General features: G+C 38.5%; 1 protein-coding gene across 2 annotated transcripts in view; it reads left to right on the top strand.

Moving 5' to 3' along the window:
- The window catches only part of DOCK7 (dedicator of cytokinesis 7), a 248,232-nt gene that overhangs the window by 42,208 nt on the left and 193,897 nt on the right, over window positions 1-12,127 (top strand). For both annotated transcript variants that reach the window (XM_062191451.1, XM_062191452.1), the window contains exons 5-8: window positions 2,315-2,444; window positions 2,535-2,747; window positions 3,768-3,853; window positions 11,530-11,596. In XM_062191451.1, coding sequence (XP_062047435.1) covers window positions 2,315-2,444; window positions 2,535-2,747; window positions 3,768-3,853; window positions 11,530-11,596 — 496 coding nt within the window. The remainder of the gene's footprint in view (window positions 1-2,314; window positions 2,445-2,534; window positions 2,748-3,767; window positions 3,854-11,529; window positions 11,597-12,127) is intronic.

Raw genomic sequence — 12,127 nt, 5'->3', positions numbered from 1 at the left:
TGAAGTGTTAATCGTGAATAGTAATTGTTCTTTGATCAGCTTTATTTGATGTTCTGATATTAGATTATTACAGGCTTATTAGAAAAAGTTTTGTTGATTAAAGACTTGTTCTGTGGCTCTTTCTTAACCTAAATGTTAAATAATATAGGTATGTAATGGTGTTATAGATTTTGCTATTTTTAATTTCTGAAAGTTAAGATTACTAATACGTCATGAGACACAGAAAAACATTGATTGGCTATTTGAAGTTTTAAGAGAGAGGGGTGAGTGTTTGACATAGCCGTTTAGTCCTGCTTGGGATGCCTGCATTCCATATCAAGAGTGCCTGGGTTCAAGTACCACCTCGGTTTCTTTCGTTCTTTCTTTTTTTTTTTTAAGATTTATCTGTTTGAAAGACAGAGAGAGCAAGCAAGAGAGAGAGGTCTTCCATCCGCTGGTTCACTCCCCAGATGGCCAGAACAGCTGGTGCTGCACAGATCTGAAGCCAGTAGCCAGGAGCTTATTCTGGGTCTCCCACGTAGGTGCAGGGGCCCAGGGACTTAGAGCATCTTCTACTGCTTTCCCAGGCCATAGCAGAGAGCTGGGTCAGAAGTGCAGCAGCTGGGACTTGAATCAGTGCCCATGTGGGATGCCAGCACAGCAGGTGGCAGCTTTACCTGCTCTGCTACAGCGCTGGTCCCACACCTCTGTTCCTAATTCTAGCTTCCTGCTAATGAACACCCTGGAGAGCAGTAGGCTATGGCTGCTACCCACATGGGAAAACCAGATTAAAATCTTTAATCTGGGCTTTGCTTTGAACTGAGAAGTGAACCAGTAGATTGGAGATCTCTGTCTTTATTTCTGCCTTTCAAAAATATAAAATAAAATTGAGTGCTTTATATATGTAGATTTTACCTTTTAAGAATTATATTATTAATGTAATATGTGTTTTCTACTTTTTCATTTTTTTTTCCTGGCCTCCCAAGTTTTCTTTTTACTGACCAAGTCTCTGAATTGAAAGTATAACAAATTATGTACATATAGTTGGTACAGAAAGAAGGAAAATATGATTTACTTCTGGAAACTCATGATCTATATTTAGTTGAAATAAAGGAACTCTGAATGGAAATTTTCTTTTTAAAACATTTTCTTTTGGGGCCAGCATTGTGGCAGAGCAGGTTAGTTCGCAGCCTGCAATGCCAGCATCCCATATGGATGTCGGTTTGGGTCGTGGCTGCTCCACTTCCAACCCAGCTCCCTGCTAATGTGCCTGGAAAAGCAGCAGAATAACTCCCAGGTCCTTGGGCCCCTGCACCCACATGGGAGACCCAGATGAAGCTTCTGGCTCCTGGCTTCGGCCTGGCCCAGGCCCAGCCATTGTGGCCATTTGGCGAGTGAACCAGCGGATAGAAGCTCTCTCTCTGTTTCTGTCTCTGTCTCTGTCTCTCCTTCTCTCTCTATAACTCTGCCTTTCAAATAAATAAATGTTTAAAAATTTTTCTATTTAAAGATTTATTTGAAAGCCAGGTTGACAGAGAAAGAGGGAGAGACAGAGAAAGAAAGAGATCTTTCATCTTCTGGCTCCACTAATGGCTGTAATGGCCGGGGTTGGGCCAGGCCAAATCCAGGAGCCAGGAGCTCCATCCAGATCTCCCATGTTGGTGGCAGGGGCCTAATTACTTGAGCCACCTTCTGCTACTTTCCCAGGTGCATTAGCTGGGGCTGGATCAGAACTGAAGCAGCTTGAGTCGAACTGAGCTCTCATATGGGATGCCGGCATATCAGTCTGTAGCTTTATCCACTGTACTACAATGCTGGCCTTATGAATGGAAATTTTCTTAAACTTTTGGTTAAATGTTTAATACCCTCAACTGTTAGAATAGATTTTTTCTTATGTGAAGAAATAATAACAGAGGACAGTGCTGTGGCACAGTAGGTTAATCCTCCACTTACGGCGCTGGCATCCCATATGGGTGCCAGTTCTAGTAACGGCTGCTCCACTTCCCATCCAGCTCTCTGCTATAGCCTGGGAAAGCAGTGGAAAATAGCCCAAGTCCTTCGGCCCCTGAACCTACATGGGAGACCTAGAGGAAGCTCCTGGCTTCTGGCTTCGGACTGGCCCAGCTCTGGCCATTGTGGCCAATTGGGGAGTGAACCAGTGGATGGAAGACCTTTCTGTCTTTCCCTCTCACTGTAACTCTACCTCTCAAATAAATATATAAAATCTTTAAAAAACAAAAAAAGAAATAGTACAGAAAACACTTGGCTTATTGTATATAATGTGCTGAAAATGTAAAAATTGTTCAAAAATTGATATTTATTTTATTTTTAATAGATACCATAAACTGGGAACAGGATTTAATCCCAATACATTAGATAAGCAGAAAGAAAGGCAAAAAGGTTTGCCAAAGCAGGTCTTTGAAACCGATGAAGCTCCAGATGGCAACAACTACCAGGATGAGCAAGTAATACTTTTTATTCAATGACTGTAACAAGTTACTTATAGATAGTTTAATTCTATTTACTAACATATTATATTTAATATTTTGTGACAGGATGATCTTAAAAGACGTTCAATGTCAATAGATGATACTCCAAGGGGTAGTTGGGCCTGCAGTATCTTTGACTTGAAAAATTCACTTCCTGATGCTTTGCTTCCCAATTTACTTGACCGAACTCCAAATGAAGAAATCGACCGTCAGAATGATGACCAAAGGAAATCAAACCGCCATAAAGAACTCTTTGCTTTGCATCCATCACCAGATGAGGTATAGAAATCTGAATATAATGAAGTAAATGATTATTAAGATAGACCTCTTATGAGTATGATTTATATATAGTATTATAGTAGTGTAGAAAATGAAACTTAACTGAAAGATAGCTGTCATTTTTGTAAATGAAATATTAAGAAAATTTTCTTTTAACTTGAGAGACAGAGGAAGAGAAACAAAGTGAAAGAGGAAGCTCCCATCTGCTGGTTTCCTCCCTAAATTTCCAAAAAGGCTGGAGCTAGGCCAGAGGTGGAGCCAGGAGTGAGGAGCAAGAAACACAATCCAGGTCTCCCAGGAGAGTGGCAGGAGCCCAGCTACTTGAGCCATCCATCTCTATTGCCTCCTAGGTCTTCTTTGATGGAAAGCTGGGGTCAGCTTCTGGAGCCGGAAGTTGATGTGGGTGTCTTAACCACTAGACCAAATGCCCACTCCATGAAATACACTTTTTATACTGGTGCATTTGTTACTCTTTTTTTTAATTTTATTTTTTTGACAGGCAGAGTGGACAGTGAGAGAGACAGAGAGAAAGGTCTTCCTTTTGCCGTTGATTCACCCTCCAATGGCCGCCGCGGCTGGTGCGCTGCGGCCGGCGCACCGCGCTGATCCGAAGGCAGGAGCCAGGTGCTTCTCCTGGTCTCCCATGTGGGTGCAGGGCCCAAGCACTTGGGCCATCCTCCACTGCACTCCCTGGCCACAGCAGAGAGCTGGCCTGGAAGAGGGGCAACTGAGACAGAATCTAACACCCCGACCGGGACTAGAACCCGGTGTGCCGGCGCCGCAAGGTGGAGGATTAGCCTAGTGAGCCGTGGTGCCGGCGAATTTGTTACTCTTAATGAGTAACTTCTGTGAACTCTGCACACTTGTGATCGAATGACTTTTGTTTGTGGATAAATAGGTCATTCTTTCCTGTGTTCGGTTTTGAAGGCTAAGAAGACTAGTAGAATAAGTTCTTAAAAAATTATAAAAGGTTGAAATAGGATATGTGTATTTAGTTTGGTGTTATTTGTCAATTTCTAGGAAGAACCAATAGAACGACTTAGTGTTCCTGATGTACCCAAAGAACATTTTGGTCAAAGACTTCTTGTAAAATGTTTATCTCTCAAGTGAGTATTTTTTTCTTTCACTATATAACTTTTGTTTTCTGGGATAAGATTTTTGAGCCCTAATCTAACGAAATCTTAGTTTTATACTTGGACTTATATTCTTTTGAGAAGTATTATTTTATGCATAATTTTAAATATATTCAGCATTCAGACTTATGAATGAGTCAAAGCTTTAGGGTATTTTTGGTTCAGAAGTGAGATAACTCTTTGGCACAGCTATAAAATTAGTCAGAAATTGGAAAAAACATTCATTGAAATTTCTAGTACTTACCAGATACCATTGTGGGTTGGAGAATATAAAGACAAAGTATCTGTTTCCTTAAAGCAGGGGTAAGGAATCTTTTTTTCCTGCCAATGGCCATTTATACATTTGTAACATCATTCCTGGGCCATACAAAGTTATCATCTTAAAAATTAGCCTGCTATAGATTTACTGAACTTTGGGTCCCACCTCAGATTGCTGGGCCAGACCAAATGATGTCATGGGCCTTCTACGGCCTGTGGCCAACGCTTCCCATCATTGCCTTAAAAAGTTGATTTTGTATTTGTTACATAGTCGACTTCGTTGTTTCAAAGTTTTGAAGTGTGTTTTTTTCCTTCTTTAAAAATATTAAATGACTTCTAACATTGTGAAGATGATGCATCTTGAATTTGTATTCTGCTTCACAAAATACTTTTTCTTTAATTATCTTCAGAGTTACTCTATAAGGTAGATGTTTTCTTCATTTTATGAAAGAGGAAACCAGAATTCAAAGGATTAGCAGAGGTTAACTGGTGTGCTTATTATCGTGCAGTCAGTAACTGAAGAACAGACTTTATGTTTTTTTAATTTTATTATGTAGTATTATAAATCAGTTAGTGGTTCTGACTTAAGAAAAAGAAGTTTCACTTCCTAGAGCCTTTTAGAAGATGCAGCTTGTAGAGACAGACCACGTTTGTGTATACTTCTGGCAGTTTGTTTCCTTGAAAGTTAAGGTATTATGTATCCAGTTAAATTTATCTAGAAATTTTTATAGGTAATTGTCTTTTGAATATCTGGACAACTAACATTAGTTCTTAACTTAAAATCTTTGTTTTTTTAACAGATTTATTTTGATGATAATTTATATATCATAAAGTTCACCTTTTTAAAATTTCAAGTTTTTTCCATTCTGTTACAGGAACTTTATTATTTATTTGAAAGGCAGAGAAAAAGTGGATAGGGAGGGATGGGGAGAGAGAGATTTTAGATCTGCAGGTTCACTTCCCAAATGCTTGCTGTAGCCAGGCCTGGCCCAGACCAAAGCCAGGATCCTAGAACTCATTCTGGGTCTGCCACTTGGGTGGCAGGGACCTAATTGCTTGAGCCCTCATATGCTGCCTCCACCGTGCATTTTAGCAGAAAGCTGGAGTTGGAAGGGGAGCTGGGACTTGAACCAGGCATCTTGATAGAGGATGCAGGCGTCCCAAGCAGTAGCTTAACTGGTATGTCAAACACGTACTCCAAAATTCACCCTTTTAAACTTGTACACAAATCAGTGATACATATTCATGGAACTGTACAACTCCCACTACTGTCTAATTCCAGAACATATTCCTCACCCCAGAAAGAAATACAATAAGGTATTAGTCTCCTTGGGCTGCTATAATAGGATGTCGTAGACTAGGTATCTTAAACATAGACATGGATTTTTCATAGTTCTGGAGGCTGTAGTGGGGGGGCCGGGTAGGGTGGTTTCTGATGAGGCCTCTTTTCCTGGATTGCAGTTGGCTGCTTTTTTGCTGTATGCTTAGAAGACTTTTCTTTTCTTATGAAGACACCAGTTCCATGGCATTAATGTGCCACCATTAGGACCTCATTTAACCTTATTACTTCCTTCAAGGCCTTATCTCCAAGTATAGTCATATTAGGAGTTAGGGCTTTAACATGAATTTGGGGGAATTTTGTTCAGTCTGTAATAATACCCGTTTAGTAATTAGCTACTCCCCTTCATCCCTGGCAACCACTAATTTGCTTTCTGTCTCTGAGTTCAGCAATTCTAGATTTTTCCTATAAAGGGAATTATGCAACAAGTGGCCTTTTGTGTCAAGTTTCTTCACATAACATTATGTTCTCAAGTTTTATATATATATTGTAGTATATATCATTGGTTCGTTCCTTGATATGGCTGAATAATATTGTACTGTGTGGATGTACCATGTTATGTTTATCCACTCATCAGTTGATGAAAACTTGATTTATTTCTATCTTTAAGGAAAATGGCTTTGTTGAAGTATAATTCACATATTATGCAGTTTACCCAGTGTATAGACAGTATACACTTCACTAATGAATTCACTCTGTTCATCCATTGGTTTTTAGTATATATGTACAGATCTGTGCAGCTGTCATCACAATGAATTTTAGAGCACTTTCATCACCCCCAAAATAAATCCATGTCCATTGCTGTCACTCCCTGTTTTCCCCAATTCCTCCAGCTGAAGGCAGCCACTAGTCTACTGATTTGCGTACTCTGAGAATTTCCCATAAATGGAATCATACAATCTATGACCCTTTGTTTCTGGTTTCTTTGTCTTGGTATAATATTTTCAGGGCTTACCTATGTTGTGGCAAGTATCAGTACATTATTTCTTCCTGTGGTTGAGTAATATTCCACTGGGTATATACCCAATATCTTGTTTATCCATTTATCAGTTAGTGAATATTTGAGATGCTTTCAGTTTAGAAGCATAATTATGGATTATGTTATTATATTTGTGTACAAGTTTGTGTTTTAATTTCTCTTGTATTAAGAAACAATTGTTCATTATGTCTCATGGTTGGAGTTAGATGACATATAAAAGCCTCACTTAATGTCTGGCACTTGGTAGGAAACTTGGTCTAGGAGTTTCTCTTGTTTGATTTCTTAGCTTAATGTCAGTTGGCAAAGTAGCCACACTTCTCTGATTATCTAGTAAGCTAACCTGGATGTGTTAATGTAAGGGTAGACGTGTTTCCAGCAAGAAGAGGGTGAAAGTTGCAAGTCTTCTTGTTACTTTGGATTAAAACTCTTGCAACATAGCATTTACTGATGAAAACAAATCATAAAGTTAGCCTAAATTCAAGGTGTGGGGAAATAGACCGCCACTTACTGGGAAGATTGGCAAAGAAGTTCTGTTCATTTTTTGAAATCTGTAAATGATGAAGTGTATATATTTTTAGGCTAGTAAAAACCGGAAGTGTTTCCTAACAGTGGTTTATCATTAAAAATGTAGCTTCTAAAGGATGTACTTTAAAGATTTTAGATGACAGAAAGAATGATGTACAAAGAAAAGGGAAACATAAGGATGAATTTCATTGTTTAATGTAGAAGTGACTAGTTTATGAGGATAACATAATTAAAGTAGAACTAAAAATGTAACAGAATGTATAAATCAAGGATTGATTAGGGATAAAGTATTTTAAGGTCTAATTGTTTAGGAAGATGGTATGGATACTGGTGAATATTAGAACTTTTAAGTAAACTATGTATTTTATAAGTTCTTAAGTAATCATTACAAGACAAATTATTTTCTAGATAGATAATGGGGAAAAAATTGGTTTAAAAATGGAAATATCAGTCAATCCAAAAAGGCAAACCAAAACATTTAGAGAAAGGAGAACAATAAAAATAAGATGTTAGATATGAATCCAAATGTAAGTCTTGACAATCTTGTAAATGGACTACACTATCCATTTGAAAGAAAAAGATTGTGAGACTGTATTTGCAGACTTCAGTGTGTATGTGTATAATTTTAGGGGAAGAGAGAAAGAGAGGATGAGAAACAAACACAGTGATCTCCCATCGACTGGTTCACTCCCATCTGCTGGTGTACTTCCTAAATTCCCACAATGACAGTGCTGAGCCAGGCTGAAGCCACGAGCTGGGAATCAGCCCTAGTCTCCCATGTGGTTGGCAGGGACCCAGCTACCCGAGTATCACCTGCTGCCTTCCAGGGTCTACACTGGTAGGAAGCTGGAATCAGGAGAGAAGTCTAGCTTCAAATTCAGGTTCTCTGATAGGAACATAGTTCTCCTGACATGTTAACTGCTAGGCCAAATACCTGCTGTGTGTTTTTTTTTTTTTTTTAATTTTAAACAGGAAATCCATGTAAAACAGAAGCACCCAAAAAGGTTGAAAGTAAAAATATATATTGAAACATAATTGGTAAATATTCATCAAGTGAAAGCTGAAGGAGTAATATGAATATCAGACAAAATTGAGTTTAAGTGAAAATATGTATCAGTACACTGATAAAATTTTCAGAATTGTATTATCTTAATTGTATGCAACTGTATGAAAATATACTCAGTTAAAAAAAAAGAAGATCAAGAGCAATAAGCCAGATTTTATCTGTAACATCTTTTGGAATTGAAAATGACCTCTTTTGCAGTTTAGTAACTATGTGATGTCTGTTCCTGAAATAGCATTTCTTGACAAACTCGAACATGTCTATCTTTGGGAGACTGGGATTAATGTGGTATGCTGTTCTCTGATGTTACTAATTCAAATTGTGTGCTAAATACATGAGGAATTTACATTTAAATAAGAAAAAAAAACTCTACAAATACATCTTTGGCAGTCCCTTTTTTGCAACCTTAAAAGAAAAATATACCCTAATTTATAAATACTTTCCATGTAATACTAGCATCTCTTAAAGTAGAGCACATTGAAATTGTGTTGGTTTTTTCAGATTATTTTCTACAATTTTTTTTTTTTTTTTTTGACAGGCAGAGTGGACAGTGAGAGAGAGAGAGACAGAGAGAAAGGTCTTCCTTTTGCTGTAGGTTCACCGTCCAATGGCCGCCGCGGTAGGCGCGCTGCGGCCGGTGCACCGCGCTGATCCGATGGCAGGAGCCAGGTGCTTCTCCTGGTCTCCCATGGGGTGCAGGGCCCAAGCACTTGGGCCATCCTCCACTGCACTCCCGGGCCACAGCAGAGAGCTGGCCTGGAAGAGGGGCAACCGGGACAGGATCGGTGCCCCGACCGGGACTAGAACCCAGTGTGCCGGCACCGCAAGGCGGAGGATTAGCCTAGTGAGCCGCGGCGCCGGCCTTATTTTCTACAATTTTGTCATAGTGACTGATATGGATCTTTCAATAGCAGTCAGGAGTATTATAAAGAAAGTTGTTATGCAGGCATTTAATGGCACTAAATTATACATTGGAATACACATTTTTATAATAGGTAAATTAGAATTGCTTTTATTTGTTTTGTTTTCTATTTACAGCTGAATCTAAAATTTATATGAAAATATAAGGAGCCAAAAGGAGGCAGGACAGTTTTGAAAAAGTTTACCAAAAACAACCAGATATCAGGATTTAGTGTGAAACTATGAAATTAAGATAGTATTGTATTGCTACATGATTAGGCAAATAAACCAATGGAATAGACTAAAAAGAGTAGGAAAGACCCACATGCATATTGATTTTTTATTTACAATGAAAGTGGATACTATGGAGTGGTGTGGAAAGGGTGATGATCTTTTCAATGAATTGGTAGGAAGTTGGATATCTGTTCCTCTCTCTTGTCCCCGCTCCTGTTAACCTATAGAGGAAAACATTGATGTGTTTTACTTCATTATAAAGAACAACTTCAAACATCAAAAGACAGAAGCCTTGGAAGGGGAAACGATATTTCTACCACATCCCTTGAACATTGTGCTCATTTCCAGAATACAAAAAAAAAAAAAAAAAAAAAAAGCTACAAATTACTGAGATATAAAGTCAAACAACAAATATAAAAGTAGACCAAAATAGAATATACAAGTATTTAATATATGAAAAGATGCATATGAAAAATCCATTGTGATACTGCCTACCCACTGGAGTGGCCAGAATAACAAAGACTGATAGGATCAAGTTTTATGCAGGATGCATAGTTGGTTTTGTAGAGGCTGACACGCGTGGAAAAGATCCCCAAGATCTCTTCATTTTATATCTGGCTGGGTTTTGCTGAGAGTTCTTCGCGAGCAGTGAGAGAGTGGAAGAAAGGGAGATCACATGGAGTATTTGTTTCCCTAACTCTTTGTTTGCTCAGAAGGCCACAGTGTCTGTGAGGGATCGTCTATCCAACTATCCTTTCCAATTCTTGGTTACCACTTCCATGTTCTTTTTCAGCTGTAGGGATGGTAATGAGTCCTGTTATTGCTAGCCCCAGGATATGTCCAACTATTTTAAGTGGCCCTTTATTAAATTCTCAACCCAATACAAATACGTTGTCTTGCCTCCTAAAGAATCTTGGATTTTACTCTTCTAATTAAAAAAAAAAAAGGGCAGAATTATTAGGCCTTCAGTACTGTTGACATATTTGTGGAGATAATTCTCTGTTGCCAGAGGCTGTCCTGTACAATGTAGGATGTTTGGTCACATCCCAGGCCTTTACTTGTTAAATTCCTGTGATGCTACTGCAGTTTCGATAACCAAAAATGTCTGTGGATATGACAGATAACCCTCTTGGGGGCAAGACTGGCCTACGTTAAGAACCACTGCTTCATTCAGTTCATACTACATATTATTTTATTCATCAGATATTTATTAAATGTTTATGTAAGTCACTGTTCTTGGAAGTGAATTAGACATCTCAATATGAACATACAGTTACAAAATAAATCTTGGAATATTCATAAAATGGGAATTACTGTGCCAGCATTGAAAGTGAGAGAAGATTAATATTTATGACACAGAAATTTGCCCATAAAATTTTAAGTTGAAGAAGCAGAGTATAAAATATCATGTATAGTATGGCATTTTTTGTTTTAAAAATGTTAAGTTATAGGCCGGCGCTGCGGCTCACTAGGCTAATCCTCCGCCTTGCGGCGCCGGCACACTGGGTTCTAGTCCCGGTCGGGGCACCGATCCTGTCCCGGTTGCCCCTCTTCCAGGCCAGCTCTCTGCTGTGGCCCGGGAGTGCAGTGGAGGATGGCCCAAGTGCTTGGGCCCTGCACCCCATGGGAGACCAGGAGAAGCACCTGGCTCCTGCCATCGGATCAGTGCGGTGCGCCGGCCGCAGCGCACCTACCGCAGCGGCCATTGGAGGGTGAACCAACGGCAAAAGGAAGACCTTTCTCTCTGTCTCTCTCTCACTGTCCACTCTGCCTGTCAAAAATTAAAAAAAATTTAAAAAAAATTTTAAGTTATATTTATACATAGAGAAAAGATCTAGATTAATCCATCTAGATCTAATCCGACACTAAATTGTTAGTTATAGTTCTTTCCAAAAAGTGAAATTTTGGATGCTCCTGTTTTCCTCTGAGAATTTTTATGTATTTTCTAGGCTTTTTGCATAGGGTGACTCATTTATAATTTGAGAGAGAAAATATTAGCCCTTTATTTTTAAAGTGTGTTTTAAAACATATTTATACATATAAAGAACCAAATTACAGATTAGAAAGTAATTAGTGTCACAAAATGTACGTAAAATGCCATGAGGCTTTTAGGGAATTTGAGGTTAGTTGTATCAAGAGAAGTTGAGGATGATTGCCTAGAGAGCAGTGGTTGGTAAAGACTGTGAAAGACATGTCTGAGGAGGAGTATATTTCAGGAAGAAGGTGCAGTGTAGGCATAGGCACAGACATACAAAATTTCATGGTATTGAGATAATTTAGTTTTGGAATCAGAATCTCTCCAGCTATGTCTTTTATATATTTAAATTATCTTATCCTTTCTTTTCATGAAGGTTTGAAATTGAAATTGAACCCATTTTTGCAAGTTTGGCTTTATATGATGTCAAGGAAAAGAAAAAGGTATGGTTATATAACTTCACTATAATCATTTGTTGAAGATTTCAAAAGGCCTCTTTTTAGTGTTTTATAAGTAATGATTTTTTGAGAATTATTAAACATGTAACTTTTTAATTTTGAAAATTTATTTATTCTTATTTATTTGAAAGGCATAGTGAGAGAGAGGAGAAAAAGAGAGAGATCTCCCATCTACTACCTCACTCCACAAACGCCTGCTACTGCTGGGTGGGGCCAAGCCAAAGCTAGGAATTGGGAATTTGATCCAGGTTTCCTGTATAGGTGGCAGGGACCCAACTACTCTAGCCATCACCTGTGGTATCCCAGGGTGTAATTGAGCAGGAAACGAATCAAGAGTGGAGTTGAGATTTGAACCCGAGCACTATAGTATGAAACGCAAGTGTTCCAACCAATGTCTTAACCACTATGCCAAATAGTTGCCCATCTCTTAAGGAAGCAAATAGAAATTTAATTTATTAAAACTAGTTAAATGTGTTCTTGTATAAAATACTTTAATCAGTGACTGGTTTTTGTTTT

Source organism: Lepus europaeus, chromosome 5 (genome assembly GCF_033115175.1).
Source record: "Lepus europaeus isolate LE1 chromosome 5, mLepTim1.pri, whole genome shotgun sequence".
NCBI lineage: Eukaryota > Metazoa > Chordata > Mammalia > Lagomorpha > Leporidae > Lepus > Lepus europaeus.
The sequence above is the reverse complement of the archived record's forward strand: the minus strand, read 5'-3'. Positions and strand labels throughout refer to the sequence as shown.